The following is a 21,543-nucleotide window of genomic DNA, read 5'->3' on the forward strand; positions in this document are numbered from 1 at the left end:
TTGAATTGGTGGTTGTCCATGGTTGAAACTCTAGTGGGCCCGACGTAAGGCAAAGCGTCACTGGCACGCTTTCACGTTCGTTTTTCAACTTGTTCTTGAAATGAACAACCAGTTGTAATGAAGTTGTCATTTACTTCAATACATGTGTGTACTGCAAGTGCGGATCAAAAATTGCTACGATGTTGTCGCGGTCATATTACGTGACGCGCCATGCTCGCAACAACAAACAACTTTGTCGCTAGTGCGGATCGGCCCTTAGCCCGCGTTGCAACCTGACATGTCACGAAATCCCCGATATAACGTCGGATTAAATTAGACTGTTTGCTCAGCCCGGGTTCGATGTAGGACAACGGAATTCGTCATCAACTGATACATCACTATATCTCTATCTGCAAAGGGATTTAAAAGACGACTCAGAGACGACAACCGCAAGAAAAGCAGAAAGCAGCAAGGGGTCTAATGATCTTCTTCAGCCTTAGTAATAGGCTCATTACCGCTAAGGCTCCTCCTTTTATGCAGTTAAATCAAAAATACAGTAGAAACAAACTGTATTAGTGAATAAACTACCAAATATTATTTGCTTTACTGATGACCCATGCGCGGATGCCCAAGCCATAGCCCCCCCCCCCCCTCACCCACCCCCCCCTCCCTCACCCTCACGTTGAGACCAGTTGCTGCGGAGGATGACGTTTAAAAATTAGCTTAGCCCAGTTAATCAAGGGTGGATAACGCTATCAACCGGATAAATCACTATCAAGTGGATAAGTGCTAACAGTGCAAACTATGCTAACCAATGGATAGTAATTTTTTCCGGTGGATGGGCCCATAGTGTAACTGTCCATCCTATGAAGGTCTTAGAACAACCAGGGCCTGATCACTGCAATGTCTATATGGAATTGCCTGATTTGTGTTTTGTGTTTTTGGTGAAGTAAATCATCTCCCATTTTCTTGTTTGTTTCTTTGTTTTAATTTGATGTGTTTTTGTTTTGTTTTTTCGTCGCAATTTTTTTTTGCGCGAATTCGAAGTCTTCTCCCATCCGGGACATTTGATATATCCCACAACTCTCCACGGCCATGCATGAAAAGGAGGCCTTCTCTCTTCCACGCGGTCGAGGCCGTCTTCGTTGTAAAGCGAGGCTCTCCTCGAAAGTTTGGCGCTTTTATTTTTAGCCGCTTTCCTGTCTCGCTTTCAAGCGTAAACACGGAAAAGTATTTCATTCATATCAGTGATCATTTTGTAGGCCCTAGCTTCGCGCGAGTCGGCCGATTTGGACGCAATGGCGGCGGATTCCGCCGAAGCGTTGTCGAGCGATGCTATTCAACAACAAATCATGGCTACTGAGCAAGTGTCCGCGGCTGAAGTTCTCCAAAACGCTCTGTCAGCGAACATTCCAACAACTATTCCAACTATTTCGCAGCAAAATGGGGGAATCACCACCATTTCCACTTCGACTTTATCCGAGACAATGACGACTACAGAAGCGATGATGGCGACGGAGAGTATTTCAGTTGGTACACAAGGCGCTCCGGCCACGTTGAGCGGACAAGAAGTCGTGGAGAATATTCCGCAAGTCCAGCAACACGAGTCCGTTGTAAGTGTTGCGGGAACGCAAGAAAGTTTGGTCATCACAACTGAAAATGTTGCTATTACGACCGCTATTACTACAAGCGCTTCACTTGATGCGTCTCAGCAAATAGTGAGTTTATCCAGTGCAGTGCAAGCGAATTATCCGTGGGCCGCCCGACTTCATGACTGCGAACTTATAGGGGATTCCTACAGGGGATATGTAACCAACGAAGTAGAACTGGACTTGATCCTGACACTACACAAACAGCATACCAACAGCTGCTGGGGAACAAGGCAGTCCCCTTCATCCGCTAAACCGTCAATTCGTCTGATGTGGAAATCACAGTATGTACCATATGATGGGATACCATTCTTAAATACAGGTATGTGGGGGTATTTTTTATTCTTTAACTAAATTATCTTTTAGGGAATTTCACCATAATCTCACCCAGCAGCTTGTAAAATGCCATGCTTAATGTATTTTTTGATGCCCAGCTTTACCCATGCTCACCCTTATGAGCATTGGTGAAAGAGGGTCCTGAAGGGGGGAAGGGGATATAAATCCCATTTCCCAGCCTATTTCTGCCCAAATCTCAGTCACAGTCCCCATTTTTGGGGTTGTGATTCCAAGTCCTAGTCAGTGACCCAAATACCATTTTCCCAGTAAAAATTTGCCAAAATCCCCCTTCCCATTTTACCCCTTCAGGCCCTTTGTGAAATGGTTGGTGTGTGTACATTTTGACAGCTGTGTCACAAGGAACCCACACTTCGATAGACGCACCATGAGCCATAGGCTTATATTTGCCCAACGTCTTACCTGTGTATACAAGAATACCACGTACACTAATGATGTAAAATTAGAAAAGAAGCTCTGCAATAGGCTTACAACCATGAATGTTATACATGTATCTTTCTTCAAAAGTTCTAACTTAATTTAAGCTCATGGTCTTATAATTGGAAAGGTTTTTGCGTCAGAGAATTAGGGGCCTTATTTACAGGGGACTTCTTTTTCAAATTGTGCAGTAACTGTGTAAAAAAAGAGAGACTGGTTTAGTTGGATTTTTGTGTCATCTTGAGTCATTTTGTAAGAGATTTGCACCAGTGTAAAGGTGGTTTCTTCTAACAAATAATTATTTTCAAATTTGAACCTTTAAAGTTAGGAACTGGACTCCAGAGTAACATCTCCTGTTTCAGTTCCCCTCAGACAAGAGCCTTACATTTCAATATTTTTATATTGGTTCCAAACATAAAAGGTCGACTTGTAGCAAGTCTTAAACACAACATGCTTTCCTAGGAAAAATAATGGTTAAAGCGTGATACAGGAGATGTTTAAACTCCAGTTTCCAAAATGCTTTTGTCACATTTGAAATTCTCCTGAAGAAACCACCTTTGCACTGGCTAGACCATTACAAAACATCTGAAACCAAAACACAGCTAAATCAAGTGGTAATCAAAACTGACATAAGGGTTTTTTTTGAAGGTCGACGAGCTACAGTAATGGAATGTCAGTATGGACCAAGAAGAAAAGGAGCAGTCAACAAGAAACAGCTTGACTATGATGAACATGGTCTTCAAGTGAAAAGGCATCGGCCTACGTGTCCTGCCAGGATTTATGTCAAGAAAGTGCGCAAATTTCCTGAGTTCAGGATAGATCCAAATCTGGAAGGAAAAAATGTCCGGCAGGCCCAGGAGAGAGCATTAACCGCACTGAGGCTGGCAGGAGTGCATGTTGGTGGAGAGGAGAGGTAAACTAAACCAACAGGATTATGTGAATTTAATAGACCATTTGCATTATGACGTAAAAGCGCAAAGACTTCTGGTAGTTGTAGTTAGGTTCGCGGGAAATTTTGAATCGTCATCAAGCTCGCTTGCCCAAGAAAATCGTGATGGAGGTAAAGAAAATTACTCTCAACGAAGAAGACGTCCCTGTGGCTTCATTTAAAGGGCAAAAAACAACCTCTCAGTATAAAACCAAGTCCGTTAAAATGAAAAAAAATGCTGTGCAAGAAATTGTATATTTGCTGGGTTGCGTTTTGTAGTGATTGAAGTTTCAACGAGTGTTTCCTCCAAGTCTCAGTTGCGCGGTTATTTAGTTAAATTCCTAAAACTTTTGCTTACCAGGTATTTTCAAATAATATACGAAGACGCAATATTTTACCCTTTCTAAACATGGGGGGCACAGTACATGATTTCTACACTCGTAAAAATCTTTGAGGCTCACCTTTCGAGTCGCACAAGTAATCATTCATCAACAAGATTATGGAAATAAAATTATATTTGCTCGCACGGCCCTTGCTCGGATTGAAACCACAACTGCTACTCGACGAGTTGACATTTCCAGTACAAAAACAAGAAAACTTCTTTGTTAAAGAATATTGCAATTACAGTTCTAATTTGACGAAAAAATACAATTTTAAGATAAAAACAAATGATCTGTATTCACCTGCACAGGGAAGTTTTGATTGATCAGCTTGAAAACCCTTTATGATTGACCATTCATGATTCATCAATGAAGCTCGATTGAACGAGGAAAATTATTTGACTCGTTTCTCTGTCTCGCTGTAAAAACTAGTAATACGTGACTCGCAGGGCCTCGCGAAGCTCTGGGTTATTGTTACCTAGTAACGGACAAAATACAGCAGACAGAATAGAAACAGAAACTGAACAACAACGAACTGCAAGATTACAGAGACTTCGACAAAATACAGCAGACAGAATAGAAACAGAAACTGAACAACAACGAACTGCACGATTACAGAGACTTCTACAAAATACAGCAGACAGAATAGAAACAGAAACTGAACAACAACGAACTGCACGATTACAGACCCAGCAGTTTATAGCCTGAATAGGCGTTGAGGGAGTATTATGTGCAAATCAGTGTTATTTTAATCCGAAAAGAAAAACGATAAAAATGAAAGGCTCAGGATTCGAACCCACAAAAAAAAATAATAGTAAAAAAAAAAAAAAAAAAAAAAAACCCTAGCCAGATTCGAAACGGCGCCCTCAGTCCCGAAGATCTGATTTCAAGTTCGACGCCTTACCATTAGGCCACCAGCGCGCGGCGGCTGTGTGACGTCATTTCCGCCAGACACCAAGCTCACAAATATATATATATATATATATATATATATAACTTCAAATTTCTTGTGTGGAACGACCTGGAAGGTCAATGTCTCCAAACCAATATAGTCTATCAAGCAACAGTGACAAGCGAAACTTCCACGGAATCATACGTAGGACTAGCAACAAACTTTAAAGACCGCTACAGAAACCACAACGCATCCTTTCGACACACCAACAAAAGAAATGAAACTGAACTATCAAAGCACATCTGGACTCTTAAAGACGCAAAAAAACCCTATCAAATTAAATGGAAAGTGCTAAGAAAGTGTCAGCCATACAATAATGTTAGCAAGAAATGTAACCTGTCTCCACGAAAAGTTTATTATTATCTGTAAAAAAGATCTTTGTAGCCTAAACAAGCGCAACGAATTAGCAAGTTCGTGCCCCCATAGAAATAGATTTGTCCTCAAAAACTTTCAAGTAACGTAATCTACGCAACTGCTACTTAGCAACCATATTTTGTATCTTGTATTTAACCGCCAGCATTCAAATTAACGGTCATTCGAAAAAATTGCCTGAAGAGTGTGGTCATCTCTTGACCATACGAAACAGAGCTGTTGCAATAAATCGATGGAATACTATTGAAGCCTGGAACCTTTTTAAATAATTTATATATATATATATACATGACCGTAAACTCCACACGAGATTTCATCCCGCCTGAGCCCTTTGAGGGACAAAATTATACACCCCGCTACGCTCGGCCTTCGGCCTCGCTTCGCGAGGAATAAATTGAACTGACCGTCCCGTCAAGCAATCATGATATATGGTAAATTTTCTAAGCTTTTCAGTGAAGAATATAATTCACCTGTGATCGATGGAAGCAATCGTTTGTTGAACGTCTGAAAATCGATTGAGAACAAAGTCAATGGCTTGCCTTGCTTTCACTTGATTCCACACGAATTTAGTTATATCCTCGACTCGTCCTTTCAAGCAATCTGTTTCCAGTGCGCTTTTTTTGAAACTGTGATATTAGACTAAAATTATTTACGAAGAGAAGTTGTCGGCCGCGATGAATGAATCTCTAGCAAGTCAACTCCGCCACACTCAAACTTACTTGAACACGAACAACATTTGTCTGTCTTGGTTAAAACACAGAACTCAGTCAATTTTCATTCCAAAGCTATCATCCTGTTTTCTATATTTTTGACAGGTAACTGAAAAAATAAATGTATAAACAAATTTCGAAGCAACAAGAGCAAGAGCGTAAACTTAGCAGCTCAACTTCAGATCAAAATAAAAGTCTTGGATGTCCACCTTCACGCTTGGCTGCCCTTAGCCAATCATAAGGCAGAAATGGTGTTTTCCCGCGAACCTAACTACAACTACCAGAAGTCTTTGCGCTTTTACGTCATAATGCAAATGGTCTATTGTCAGGAGAATACAATTTTTGCAGTTGTTGCAACCCTCCAAGCCATTTGGCCACCGACTGCTAAATAAATAAAGTTTGGTTGCCAGTGAAAAATTTTCAGTCACTTAATTACTGTAAGTTCACGTTTTTGATCCTTCTTCTCAATTTTAGTCGCCAGGCTGGCGACTTCTGTTCTAATGTAATCGCCAGCTCCAAAATTTTAGTCGCCATGGCAACTCAAATGGTCTTAACTTGGAGGGTTTTGTTAGCTCAGTGTTTTCCCTAGTTTTCAACACAGTTGGTAGAAAAAAATTTCAAACCAGTAAAGAGAATTCAGGTGAATGGCAGCCATTTTCTTGTGTACCTACAATGTACATGCAACAGAATGTTGCCCCATGCTGTTCAAGGTCTATTTCACTAGAACCTTATTCTGGTCTTACAGTCCTTTCTATACAGCCTAAGAAAAATTATGTAAATTATCCTCTGGTGTAAAAGGAGATACCTAGTCGCTTACATGATGTAGTACTTGAAAAATCAGTGGTCTTGTTTTGCTTTTGCCATGGTTCACGGCAGATACTTTTCTCTTTGTTTCAAATACGCAGCATTTATGATGGCATTGTTGAAGGGTTGTTAATTCTCAAGGCTTCTTTTAACCTGTTGTCTGAGTTAAACACTTACAAACTTAATAAGAAGCATTTCAAAGCGAATCTTTTTTTTGCCTTCACCATGGGTGAGCTACAGTCAATTTTACAAGCAACATTTTTTCTGCATGTTTTTGAAAACTAAATATTATATGTATAAAGTAACATTTCTCACTTTTAAAATGATTTTAACCATTTGCCTTTGTGACCTTTTTCATTGTCGGTGGACAGAAAGGAAAACAGGTCTCAGGAAATGGTCAGGGGAAAAAATTCTTGAAGTTCAAAGAAAAGTCAGGGGATTTTATTTTGAGTCAGGGAAAATTGACATTTTGAAGAAAAGTCCGGAAAAATTGAAATTATTACACTTCTGATTTAATGGCATTGAAGGCTGGAAGAAACATTTCAGGTCAATGTGATCTTAGTGAGGTTTTTTTTTTTCTTTTTTGGAAGCAGAGGCTGTAGGCCTCTAGACAGTTTGTCTGTCATTTTGTACATGAATATATTTGGTCAAGGAAATTTTATTTTTCTCACGGAATTTTGAAAATTGATGTCTGTGGCAACCGTGAATAAAAGGACGCAGCGATTGCTGAATTTCACGGTTTCTATTAAGTGTTTTTTAATTATTACTATTACTATTTTTATTATTATTATTTGTTTTTTAACAAGTGGTACCGTAAATCAAGACCTGTTAATGCCTGACTAAAGGAGAGCTCTGACCCTGATGTTTTTTACAGGTACTACGTTCAGCTGCCACTTCCCTTAGCTCATGAATACCATGACATTGATGACATTCCTCTAGATCCTGACGAAGGCGACTCTCAAGGACAGCGGCTTAATCCTGAAGTCATGCATAAGATACGAGAACTTGTCGCAAGAGGCGTCACTGGTATCTACACTGTTAAACACTGCTTGAAGGAATATGTGGAAAAGGAACTGTTTGTAAATCTAGAGCCACCACCCAGACATAACAAGTCATATTTCCCCACCATCATTGATATCCAGAATCATATTCACCAAGCACAGATGGCGCTAGCCACTGGTGCTCTTATGCCTCTTCCTCCGGTAAGTTGCTTAGTCACTGCCACAGCGGTTCTTTTCTTTTGTTCCTTTCGATTCCTCGAAATAATTTTCGTTTCCCCTGGAGGTTCGAGAATTCGGGATTCTACATTGTACTGTAATTACCAGGGCTGAGAGAGCCAATGGCTAAAATCTGTCAATAAGAATGCTTTTTTGCCAGACCAAGCTTTCCCAGGACTGTATGGAGAGGCCCTGCCAGGGGGTTCCCGTGTCGCTTGTATAAATTTAAAAATGTGCCGTGTCACTGTTTTATCGCTTTTCATGTCGCTGTCGGTAATTAAATTGAAGGAAAATTGCTTGTCCTTGTTGGAATTTAACTTTTTCCATAAGGGTTGTCGTTTGCCGCGATTTTATTAGTATGCTGTCGCTACTTTTTGGGCCATGTCGCTTGTTGGAATTTACCCTGGCTGGGCCTCTATGGAGGGAATATCAGCCCTCAGACTTTTGTAAACAGTCTTTAGTGTTCTTTGATGTACATGTACACTGTATGTGTAATAATAATGTAATACCCGGTAATAATAGTAGTAATAATAATTAGGGAGGGGAGCATTTCACATTCCATGCTCAAGAGATTCAAAACATTTCCAACTTATTTTATTTTCTTTTATTTAGCTAACAAATCTTCCACCAAGCTCTCCTCAACTAAAGGAAAAAACCCGTAAGCGGAAGCATGCACCAGAAAAACTATCGCAGTCATCTCAGACGACTGCTGACGCTATTGCAAGTATTCAGCAGCATTATCAGTCAGCACTACCAACAATGTTAAGTTCTCATGATCAAGAACACTTAATTCAAAAGGTACTTGTAATTCACATTTATTAGTTGCCTGGGAGTGCACTGATGCAGATACATTTGTGTGTACACTCATCTAGACTGTGCTTTACGATTCCTAAACTAATACAAGGACATGACTGTGACAAGAAACAAACAGCTAAATGCATGTAGTTTTCTAATTTATTTAGCAAAATAACCCTCCAAGTTTCCATTTGGCAACTATCTACTGTATGTATGTGAAGTGGCCAATAGAAAATTGTGGTGGCTAAAATAATACTACCTGTAAATCTACATGTATGTGCCAAAAAGCGTGAATGAAACAAACTTTTATGCAAAATAAAAAAAGAGAACAAAGAATAAATGAATCCATAACATACAAAGCTGATTTTAGTTTGGATGATAGCTTGCTCAAGCTCCAGAGCAGTCCTCTTGTAGTCTCCAGGATGGCGACTTGTTTTTAAATTTAGTCACAATGGCAACTAAAATGGTTGCAACTTGGAAGGTTGCAAAATGTTTGTAGGCATTTTGAAGTTTCCCCAGTTTTGGTGTACCGGTAGACAACATACATGTACAGTAAATGCTATCTATGCTGATCATTGTCCTTTTTTTTATCTTTTCTTTGATGTCTGTTAGTACTCATCCAAATAGTGTCATTGATGTCTTGTTAAATCTGTGTGGCATGTGACCCACTTCCATTAAGCTTCATAAACAATTTTCACTGAGATAAGAAAACCAGTTTTCATAAAGTTTGTTAACATCAGAAATTTTGCAGCAGAGTTTTTTTCTTTGTCATGGGGCTCAGGTTGTTACAAATGTCACAATAGGCTTAAATCTATTTTTTAGCGAGGTTATCGACCTCTAAATGTTACTATGCTTTGGAATTAGTTTTATTCAGTAAAAAACTGGTATCTTTTCAGAGTGGCAGGGAAAATTACCAAGGAACTGAAGGGCACCAGCTTGAGATCATCCAAGGCTCCGAAGGAGAAGCTACTGAAGTTGATATGTCTGCTCAGCCACAGATCCTTATCACCCAGGGCTCTGGTACAGGAAGAGATGAAGGTAACAACTAACAACATCTATTACAACAGGGTTGGTACAGCTGGTGAAAATTCGGGAAAAAATAGGAGTAGAGAAAATCTTGGTTTCAACCAAATACATTGAAAAGTCATGGGATTTTATTTTCAGCTTACTACAGAGTTTCATGTAGACTATGAAAAGACATTTTTATTCAGAAGAGTATGCTGTAATCAATCAATTTTTGTATTCTATGAATGTGAAGGGAAATCCAGATGTTTCATTTGATCAATCACATAATGCCCATAGTGGATTTGTTTTGTTTTGAGTTGCTTTGTTTCACTTGTTTCATAATCATGAGTGTTCTGTTTGAAAGCAGATTTGTAGTACATCTTTTAATCTTTATGATATCATAGGATTGGCATTTCTGTCATCATACAGGTCTTTTTTTTTTCAAGCTACTGAGAAAAGCCATTCATTTCCAACAATGTGGCCATTTTACATGCATGCTCTTCAATAAGATGCCCCTTTGGAGACCATCATCCCCTGGCAGAGGATGTGTATTATGCCCACTGTACATGTTCTTTTTTTTGTTTTCTCCTCCGGGGTATCTTTTATTTTGTTTTGATGGACATGGTCACCCTCTTCTTAAACTTTCCTTTTTCTAGCAAAAAACGCACATGTATGTACTGTGAGATCATAAAGTGCATGTACTATGTAATTAAAAGTCTCAGAGTATGCAACATTTGAGGCAATACAAGGGAGAAAAGCAAGTTCATTGTCATTTAGATTTGAAAAAAAATATATATTATTATTGTTATTATTATTACTAATACCTGTTTTCTCTTGATCCAGGTCAAGTTGTTATCGTTGTGAATGCCAGCAGTTTCTTCTCTGGTCAATCTGATTCTGAGACACCGACAACACTCTCTTTAACTATACCAGCTTCCCAAGTGGCTAGCTTGAGCCACGCCTCTCTACACTCTGGGGCTGGTTCACAGGCAGTTACATTCATTCCACAGCAAACTGACGTAGCGGCAGCAGCTCAGACATCTGGATCTGCTGCAACTCCTCAGACAGTTGCATTCATTCCACAATCCTTAGACAACAGTCGAGGTGCTGTGGCTTTCTTAACGTCTCAGCAGACAGATAACGCTAATCAAGTGCCTGTGTCTGCAGCTTATCTCGCAGCACATGGACAGTCCAGCAACATCTTGAGTATGCTGGACTCTGCATTGCAGGCATCTAGTGGAGCTTCTGCCCCGGTGATTCGTGTTGGTACAAATCTAGGAGCAGTCCAGATTGCAGACAACAGCCAGACACCTGAAACAGGTACATGAATTGTTTAAAAACAAAGGTTGATGTTTATACAACAAATTTGATAGGCTTGATTAGGGTATAAGTGACATTGAAAAATCTCGATGATTTGGTAAGTGCAGAATGCAATATGGAACAATTGAAAGTATGATGTTTTATATATGTTCGTGTTTATTTGCTTTATTTTACTTTCGGAAAAACTGTTCACAGGCTACTTGAATTCTTTCCCAGGTGTTTCTTACGCTAATCTTTGCAAACGTATCACGACACTTTTGTTCGTTTGTAACAAAATACTTTTGTCTTCCTTGAAAATGCGATAACATGAAACTTTTGTTTTTTGTTTGTTTTACGGCGGCATCGATGACATTTGTTTAATTTAATTAAGTTACGGTTTAGACTGCACGAAAGACGATTCTCAAAAACTAAAGAAACAAATCTAATCAAAAAACATATTTTTCGACAGGTTTTTTAAAACGCAGTACAGCTAGGATATTTGTTTCCTGGTTATCAGGTGTTCACACCGAAAATCCAGGGGGCAAGTTTTTGCATACCTAATTACGAAAGCGATGTGAAAGTCTCAAAATCTAATTTAATTAATTTGCGGTTTTTACTTGGCGCCAAGAAGTCTGCAGGAAGCCTACCGCAAACACGCAATACAAGCGATGTTCATGATAGTTCCAGAAAACGACGTAGACTAATCTGCGCATGCGTTTGGTGTAAATTACGTTGAGTAGTACCACAAGGAGAGCAAAGGGTTTTCTGAAACAAATATATACGTTTGAGATCTTCATATGAAAGTAACGTAGATGTGCTCCAGATTTTACCTAGGGGTACGGTCAGGTGCTCCCCACCCCCACCCCCTTCACAAGAAATAATTAATTAATTGATATTAATTAATTAATTGACTATTAAAGTTTACACCATAGCGCTTTAGGGGTTTAGCGGACGACAGCCCCAACAAACCATCACAATAGTGCATTCTGCACTAAAAAGACCTAAAAAAATACAAATTTTCAGAACAGTACACGAGCAGAGCACAAACTATTAATTACAAAGCATAAAATGTCGAAATTGCGACTTTTCCCCCGAAATTGTCGCTAAAAATTGCGGCTTTTTCCCCGAAATTGTCGCTAAAGCATTTCGTGCACCAGATCATGCTCTCACCACGGTCTGGTGAACACGTCACACGCTCACTCAAGCATGAAGCCGAGAAGCACGTAGTGTGAAGATTTCTTTCAAGAAATGTCGGAACCGTCACAAAAGCATGTTAAACACTAAGCGGCAGAGGTTTTACAAAATAAAACGGAGGTTAGTTCAACCGATGGAAAACAAATCAAAGGAAAGGAACTGACGGATGTAACATGATATTGTTGTTTTTCTCGCAGATCGCTGTGATGCCTAATTAAATTAACGCCACGGATTCTACAGGAATTCAACCGCATTGAAAAGCACACCACGTTAGGCTTTAATACAAAATTTCTAAACACGTCCCTGTTATTTTAATTTTCGATAGCTTGAATTTCAGTTTGATATTGAAACAGCAAACGAGATACTTTTGTTTTTGTCAAAAACATGTAACATTACACTTTTGTTTTTGTCGAAAACGGATGTAACATGATGATATGGTAACGTGATTTATTTTCTGCAAACAAGGCGACATTGATTATAACACAGATATTATCAATTAATTATGAGATGCTAGATCACCTTTTCTAAGAAAACAGCGTTGCCATTTTAAGAATTATTTCACATGAACTGCTATGACGCCTTAGTGTCTAATTCAATTAATTTGTGGTTTTAACTTGGGGCCACGGAGTCTACACGAATCCTTCTGCAGAAGAAAAAGGCAATGTTCGTGATGTAGACTGATCTGCGCATGCGTTTAGCACAAAATATTTTTTCCCGAAAGAATTGTACCACAAGGAGAGCATAGTGCTTTCTGAAACAAATATATACCTTGAGTTCTTCAATTATAAGTATCGTAATGTACTCCCCGATTTACCAAGGGCACACGTTCAGGTGCTCTCCATCCCCTCCCCCCTTTACAGAAATAATTAATTAATTGATATTAATTAATTAATCGGTGATTAAAAGTTTACACCATAGTGCTTTAGCGCCTGAGGGGTTTAGCAAACGCCAACCCACCAAACCATCACAATAGTGCATTCTGCACTAAAAACAGCAGAAATCAGAGCTCAGTCCATCTCAGGTTTTCCAAGTTTTCTCAATAATACATGTACACCGGTATCTGATTATACTCCAACACGTAACTTGAGAGAGGCAATATTGGATTTTAATGTCTTCTGCAATAACACAACACAAAGACAACAGCCAAGGTCACATACTCTTCCTTTCCCTTTTTAAATTTAAAACCTTTATTAAAACCTTCAGCTCTGTGTTGGCCCCTATTCTCTAAGATTGTGATTGTCTCAAATGTGAAACAACTCTGATAATTACAAATTTTGCTTCTGTTTTTAGTTCCTGGACAAGTATTGACAGCCCAGGCAGCAGTTGAAGCTGTTATAAGTGCTGCGACTTCCAGGGAAGAAACAAAACAGTCAAGTGCAGGAGAAGAGAATATCGAAGGTGAACCTCAAGCCAAGCGCCAGGCACTTGGAATGGACTTTTCATCACTGGTCAAGGAAGCAGTGTTTGATAGTCAACAGGTACTGTGTCTAAGATTTTGTGTTATTAATTCTTGACATCCTCCTATTGGATTGCCAACCTTATCTGTCAATCAAAAATAACAGAACCGCACATCTATGTACCGGTAATTTTTTTTCATATTGGCTGTTTTGACATCTTATCGTGCAAACAAGCTCTCTTATGGGTGGGCACTGGGGGGAAGGTAAGGTAGCCTGCAAACAGGCTCTCTGTTAGGGGTTTGGTGCAAGCGGCAGAGAGATTCTCATTAATAAACCCCCTGTTGGCCCGTTATATGCTCGCACGAAAGCCAATTTGAATTAAGATGAGAGCAGTGCGAACACCCAAGCACGAGAGCTTGTGTGCAGGCTAAAGGGAAGAATGTTTTTTTCTTCCCTTCTTCTCCCCACCTCAAGAGAGCTTACTCTTAAGCTTCTTGGCCACTCAACTAACTTACTTGCTTTTTGATTGGCCATATAATGTGTATGGTGGCCCATTAGGGCCATAGAGATTTTGGTATATTTTCTACTTTATTTATTTTATTACTTTATTACAGTTTTTATTTTTTCTTTCATTTTATTTTATTTTTTTACTTTTATTTTTATTTTTTTTTTAACTTTCATTTTTATTTTTTATTTTTTTTACTTTTATTTATTTATTTTTTTAAATTTGTTTTTACTTTAAAAAAAAATTGGATTTGAAAAAAAAAAAAAAAAAAAAAATTGCACGTGGCCCATGATGGATGATGGCCATAGCCCATCAGGCATTTCGACTTTAGATATCCCAGAACGCACAGGCAGTAAACTGACAAAATGGCCGCCAGAGTCAGAAATAGCGATTGGCAAGCAGATCAGGCTTTGAATGATGATTTGCCTATCAATTCAAGTATACCGCTGAAAGGACCACCCGTTTTGGGATACTTTGGTATATACTGAGTAGATTGTCATGTCCTCCCTGCCTTAGATTTGAAGCAGTTTTCATAGGAAACTGATTTTCTTTAATTCTTCTGGTATTAATTCTGCATATACAATATATTAATGACATTTTGAAACTAAGGTTATCGCCAAGAAAATAATTGTCCTTTCATAGCATTGAGTTATAATTCTCCCTACATGATCCTACATTTGATGAAAATGCATTCTTTCTCTGCGGCTATTTAGGTCTTCCCATACATCCTCTTTCTTCAAGCCCTTGTGGGTTGACCGGCCATCATGGCATACACCAGATTTCTTGGCACGCTCAAGTCATTAAATCGGCGAACTCCATGCCAAAATATTGTAGTCGACAAGAGAGAGTACGAGGGCTCCATGCGTAAGTAGGGTAATTGATTTTAACAAAGTCCAAAATCTCATTTCGCTGCAAATTTTGTCTTACATACTTGATCAATTCATGATCTGCTTGCCAATCGCTATTTCTGACTCTGGCTTGCGGCCATTTTGTCAGTTTACTGCCTGTGCATTCTGGGATATCTAAAGTCGAAATGCCTGATGGGCTATGGCCATCATGGGCCACGTGCAATTTTTTTTTTCAATCCAAAAATTTTTTTTTTCAAATCCAAAAATTTTTTTAAAGTAAAAACAAATTGAAAAAATAAAATAAAAATGAAAATAAATAAATAAATAAAAATAAAATAAATATAAAAGTAAAAAAATAATAATAAAATGAAAGAAAAAAATAAAAAATGCAGTGAAAAACTAAAAATAAAGTAGAAAAGATACCAAAATCTCTATGGCCCTAATGGGCCACCATAAATGTGTAACCCAATATTTCCAATCTTCTTAGCGTGACAAAAGTTTACTTGTTTGCAGGTTGGAGGGGAAACTAGTCAAGGTCAAACAGAAAGCACAACAAAAACTGAACAGTCACAAATGGTTACTATTCCTACATCTACAACTGCACAAGAAACCGAAAACACACAACTCAGCAGTCTATCACAGACCAGCGAAGGCGGGAATTTTATTACCATGGAAACACGGCCAGTCGTCATGGTAACAGAATCAGTTCTGCAGTCAATGCAGGATGGGCAGGGAATTGTAACAGAGTACCAGGATAACAACCATTCATTACTTGGAAACGGGGATGAAAAACTTGCTCCACAGAATACCCAACCTTATGCACCTCTCGAGCAAGCCACAGTGCAACCACAACAAACCGATACACCGTATGCAACCAAGATACCTTCACATGAAATCCCTCAGACAGTCTCAGTCTCAATGGATACGGCTTCTGAAGAAGCTAACGAACACATACCCACTTATGAGAACAGTTTGAAGGCGGCAGAAGGAGAGCAGAGTATACAAGATTATAGTATACACGCTCCATGTACGGAAACTGTCAACAACAGTGAACAAATGAATGTGTCGCTTACGTTTGAAAGTGACCAACAGTTGACTGAGGAGGAAGCTCCAAGTGTACCTCACTCAAATGCTGTTTCCACAGTAAATAACACAACAGCAGTTTTTACACAGTAAACTCGGCCTAGCGTTACTTACGTGAACTTTTATACTTATGTGCGCATACTTGTGTTAAACACCGATACTGCCTGCCTTGGACAAACTTGATTTCTGATTTTCTGTGGAGTGTAACATCACTGTTTCACTAAACCCCGCCCTGGACGAACGTGATCCGAAGGCCATGTAGTCTTGGGAATGCTTCGGTGAAAACAATACTGATTTTTTTATTATTATTATCAAACAGTAAGTTAATGATAAAAAAGAGAAATTACCTACGCACAGCTCATCAAACGGCGGATGTCAGTCTTTACCAGTGGGCACTTCTCCGTCCATTTCTGATTAATGTTTGTAAATTATTAGCAGCAACTGCAAACTTTCATGCCACTATGAGTCGTTAGAGTGTTTCACCGTTGAAAAGAAGAAAAGTAAGACGCTTCATTCGCTTAAAGCGAAGACTTAACAATGTTCAATGCATAACGGCACACCGTTGAACTGTGAATCGGCCGAGGATAAATCGGGGGCACATGCGCGAATACTTTCAGGAAGTACTTTAGCAGCCTGATGGGTCACTAGCGCCACGCTAAAGGAGACGTTTGTACGTGAGGTCATTGGAACGATAAATTGTAAAACCACACCCATGAAATTAGACAGCCAATCGCTGTAGCTGCTGCTAGCAAATAAACCAATCGTAGTTTGCCTACAAATAAAGTCTGCAAAGCGCGGGAAAGGACACGTGGGCGAGATTGGTTTTATTCTGCACCTGATTGGTCAATAGATAACTCGCTCTGATTGGTTAAAACGCGCTTTGGACGACTCAATGAACACAAAACTAAGGTGATTACAGGGTGTTGCTATAGAAGACGAATTTCTTGTATGGTTGGGTAAAGGATGTCTGGATTTTTCTTCATAAATAAGCAAATATATCTACATTTGTGAGTTGAAAAATTAACTGTTTTAATCGTCAGTTTTTATGCTTCACGATTTGATATGAGTTTTTAATCGACGGAAGTAAAGTGATGCAGGATTAACAACACGGATACACAACCATTCCAGTAGATGGCTCATGATACACATAATGGACCTATATCATGAAAATTTGGTCGATCATTTTGACGCAGCTATTATAACTGCCCCTGGCCCTATCCCCACCTGGGGTACAGAAACTAAGCTAATTGCAACTGCCGACCAGAAATTTTAAAAAATGGCAAGAAGTTAATATTTTCTTAAAGCGGATTAGACTGTGACATGCTCACAAATACTGATTGGTCTGAAAATTCTTAAAATAAAAACATCCCGCAACTAAGCCAGGAGGGTCATGGGCTCCTGACGAAGCAGACTTCGCAGTTTTGCAACATTGTCTTTAACCTGATTCACTTAGGGTGCATTCTTTTGGGAATATTCCGTAATGTAAATACTCAGAACAGACAGTGATCGCGTTCTTATGGGACCTTTTCCGTTTTCGGAATGAACTAGCCTGCGTAGCTGGCGGTATTGTTTGGTTTTTTAAGAGCGCACAGGCAACCCGCCAAGCCGCGAGAGGCTTGGGGAGGAGTTGAAATTTAATTCTCGTTGACCGCTTTAATTCCCTGCGGCAAGCGATCAATGCGCTGACAATCGAAGGTTATTTATAGTACAGTTAACAAATAACTGGTGCTCACACGGCATGAAGACGCCAAGAGGACGCGAGAAATCACACGACCCCACCCTTATTGTATAAAGGATATGATGGTGATCATTTAGAGGCACGCAAGCTAGGCTTACGATTGTTACAATTCCCAAAAAAACCTTGCAATTTTGTTATATGCACTATAAATAAAATGGCTTTTTAGGTATTTTTTTGTACCTATTAATCGCGAGGTCGTGTGATCAGCTCAAACTAAGAGGCCTCCTTTCAACTGAAGTCGCTGAAGAATTGATTGTTAAGCAAAGCCGATTGTCCCTAGAGTACACTTTCTACATTGCAATGTAACGATAGGTTTTTCGGGTAGCCGGATGTTTCTCTGGGAATACTGGTAGAGAACGCACTAAACCACATAAGCCGTTTACATGTACTGCCACTTGGCCAAGCGGGCGGGAGCAGAAAACCGTCACCGTTCCTTGGAATTTATCAGGGAATTACGTCTACTATGAAATTTTTTATATGGATAACAAAGAGTACTTAGCTTCAACGGCAGTTTAATTTTCAAGTTTATAATCGAAAAAGCTTTACAAGGTTGCTTGCTGTAGCATTACTACAGGAACTGGGCGGCATCGCCGATTAAGGTACACATGTGTACAATGTTGCAAAGTACAGAATGAACAAAGCATGAGCGAACGCTCTGGCTTCAATTGTTGTCAACTAAGAACTGATGCTTGTTTTCTTAATATTTTTCTTACAAACGACAATGGTATTTTACAAGAACAAAAGCAAACGATTAAATGCGACTTAATATTGGTATAAATTTTATATGACCTAAGGCTACATATTGACAAACTAGTAAAGACAAAATTGAAGATTAAATGTCTGTTCTTGTTTTCACATCACGCGAATTCTACTGCTTTGACCGAAACAAGCAGACCGGGCTCAAAAGACGCATCACAAATTTTAAAATTACGAAAATGATCAATGAGATGTTTCTGTCGTTACAGTCTCAGTTAGATTGCCAAAATTAGGGTTTTTTATCGGGAACGCGGGTAATACCGTTTATTTCGTAGCAAGTTAAGACACCGTCAGACTTCGCTTTCTCGGGAAACTTTGAAGTTGTGTAAGTCCGACCATCTGCCGATGTCTGCTTTTTCATTTTACCGCTTAATACAACGGTTTTGATTCCTTCCATCACAAGTAACGGGGTGCATTCATCGCACGGTGTTTTCGTTACAAACAAGATTCCGTCTGCGAGGTTCTTGGTGTTGCGCATAAGGAGGGCATTCTGCTCTGCGTGGATTGCGAATGGATACTTTTTATTTTGAACGTTGTCGTCATGAGAAGCCCTCGGGAATTCACCATAAAGCGCCTTGGTAGGGAATCCATTCCAACCAAGAGCTACGATCTCTAACGCTGTGTTTGCGATGACTGCCCCCACTCCAGTTTTCGGATCGTCTGTCCGCTCAGCTAGGAATTTTGCCATGGTTATCAAGTGTGTGGCTTGCTTCTGTTCCACACTTTGTTCTGGGTCAAAGTGGGTGGTTCCGTTCTTGAATTCGGCTTTAAATCTGTATACGTAGTCTTTTTCGATTACATGTCGAGCCATCCACTCCATGATGATTTGAAAATCTTTCATGACCTGCCATTTCATATTGTCATCGAAGGCCGACCACGGAAGGTCAACTTTAGCATTCTCAAACCATTTATCCTTCCAGTAATATTCCATCAATTCTTTCTTTATTTTGTCTCTGATTTTATCTGGTGTCGATTTTTTTCTCTCTGCATTTTTAAGGACGCCTCGCCTGACTGAAGGCACAAACACAGACTGGCTGATAGCGTTCGTTTGGAATAGTATATCGACGCGTGACGTTTCGTCTTTAAATGCCTCTACGTCTTTACTGTCTTTAGCTTTACTGTCTTTAGTTTCGTCTTTAAATGCCTCTACGTCTTTACTGTCTTTAGCTTTGTATTCCGGCTCAATTGGTAGATAAAAGACCCTCTTGACTTTACACTGCACAAGAAGCTTTGTGCAAAAAGAGCACGGCTTTCGGGACACGAAGACTTTACAATCTTTAGCCACATCATAGTGCTTCATCAACAACCGAGCCACCCCATGGACGCCATTACGACTGCAGTCGACGGCGTAATGCATGTCATTGGGCCGAACAAGCACAGCTCCGACTTTCCTGTAAGGATGGATCTCTTTCTCCTCCTTCTCGTCATCTCGCAAAGGAAACCTTTCCATCCAAAGAGCAAGCACCATACACAGATCCTCTTTAGATATCCTCGACTCACGGTCTGTGTACATGGGTTTATCGTGCGAGGAAGTCGGCAAGTCTGTGTTTGAATCCATCTTGCTCGACGAGTCACGGTCTGTGTACATGGGTTTATCTTGCGAGGAAGTCGACGCATCGGTGTTTGAATCCATCTTGCTCGGCGAGTCACGGTCAGTGTTCATGGGTTTATCTTGCGAGGAAGTCGACGCATCGGTGTTTGAATCCATCTTGCTCGGCGAGTCACGGTCTGTGTACATGGGTTTATCTTGCGAGGAAGTCGACGCATCGGTGTTTGAATCCATCTTGCTCGGCGAGTCACGATCAGTGTTCATGGGTTTAACTTGCGAGGAAGTCGACGCATCGGTGTTTGAATCCATCTTGCTCGGCGAGTCACGGTCAGTGTTCATGGGTTTAACTTGCGAGGAGGGTGATGCGTCTGAAGCGTTTGAAGCCATCTTGCTAGGCGTCGTCTCGAAAATGAAAGGTCGTGATAGCAATATGTGGCCAAACGCAACGGAACTGTCTGTCAAAAACCAGACAAAGCAAATGATTGATCATTCACTTTCCTTGACACATGTCTTGACAATGTGAATTGCTATTGGCTAAACATCTGCATTAAGCTCTTGCATGGAAGACCAGTCAACTGTAAAGGAAGTGATGCAACTGCAAGCTCGAGAAAAAAAAAACGCCAAATTCCCAAGTAAGAAAACATATCTCCTTCGCCACGACGTTTTTAATGTCTCGGAGTGACTAATTCGGTTTGTAATCATACGACGATTTGTTTAATCATCATGAGTATGATTACGTGAGAAATAGGCGCGCGCAGAACCAATCAAAATCGAGAATTTTGTTATCGATACGATTAGTGCTTTAATCGGGCTGCTGATAACCAATCACGTTCGAGAATTTTGTTATAGTTTTGATTAACCGCGCAGGCGGTTCTTGCTCTGCTCGTGGTTCCGTCTTGTCGGTGACCAGACCCATACTCCCACTCGGTCAACTCGTCGGTCGTGCTTTGGATCACGTATTTTGTTGTTTATTGACCTTCTGAAGGTTTTTACAAACATTCTACTTGCCAGGAGCTGTGTCACTAAATCATTCACCTATTTAGCATGAAATGTATATATTTTTGTGGCATTCAGAGCGTTCAGCGAGATCTGAATACCGTGTTTACTCGAATAAGGGCCGCCCTCGAATAAGCGCCGTATTTGGGACAAAAAAAGTTAATAAGCGCCGCGGTTCTGATGCGACGCTTATTCGAGGAATTCCGTATAACCAAGAAACCACTACAAAGGAACTCTATAACAGCATTGGAGATTTCGTTTCCTCAAAGGCAATGTTCTTCAGTTTTAAATAACCTGCAAAAGATCTGATGCTAAGCGTTTTAACCTTGCAGACCGAGCACTTCATCCTGTTGACAAATAAACCACTGAATGCAATGGTCACACGACACATCTCCACGGCCTGGCCAAGACCTTTACGCATGCGCACAGCTTATTACCTGTGGAGTGGCAGCCATGGACAGCTGTTTGTCCTTGACAAATATTACTGCAATCAAACGACACTTCTGTTGGTTGCCGTACAATTTTCGTACATATAAAACATATACCGTTAACAAAAAGAGAAAAGATTTCTTTGTGGCGTCCAACTTCTTGCCGCCCTCGAATAAGCGCTGCATTG

General features: G+C 39.9%; 2 protein-coding genes across 2 annotated transcripts; one reads left to right on the forward strand and one right to left on the reverse strand.

Annotated features, from left to right (window-relative positions):
• The first annotated feature begins 1,090 nt into the window (after positions 1 to 1,090).
• LOC144644053 (uncharacterized) lies at positions 1,091 to 17,206 on the forward strand. Its single transcript, XM_078503461.1, has 8 exons — positions 1,091 to 1,950; positions 3,048 to 3,312; positions 7,420 to 7,747; positions 8,375 to 8,560; positions 9,454 to 9,595; positions 10,406 to 10,882; positions 13,346 to 13,533; positions 15,319 to 17,206. The coding sequence occupies exons 1-8, from the start codon at positions 1,278 to 1,280 to the stop codon at positions 15,979 to 15,981; spliced, it is 2,922 nt and encodes a 973-aa protein (XP_078359587.1). The 5' UTR covers positions 1,091 to 1,277; the 3' UTR covers positions 15,982 to 17,206.
• A 915-nt stretch (positions 17,207 to 18,121) lies between these two features.
• On the reverse strand, positions 18,122 to 20,568 carry LOC144644054 (cytidine and dCMP deaminase domain-containing protein 1-like). The gene has a single exon (XM_078503462.1). It carries the CDS (start codon positions 20,316 to 20,318, stop codon positions 18,612 to 18,614), a length of 1,707 nt encoding a protein of 568 aa, XP_078359588.1. The 5' UTR covers positions 20,319 to 20,568; the 3' UTR covers positions 18,122 to 18,611.
• Positions 20,569 to 21,543: the final 975 nt, after the last annotated feature.

The sequence above is a fragment of the Oculina patagonica genome, chromosome 2 (assembly GCF_052425735.1).
Source record: "Oculina patagonica isolate OP01 chromosome 2, crgOcupat, whole genome shotgun sequence".
Classification (NCBI taxonomy): Eukaryota; Metazoa; Cnidaria; class Anthozoa; order Scleractinia; family Oculinidae; genus Oculina; species Oculina patagonica.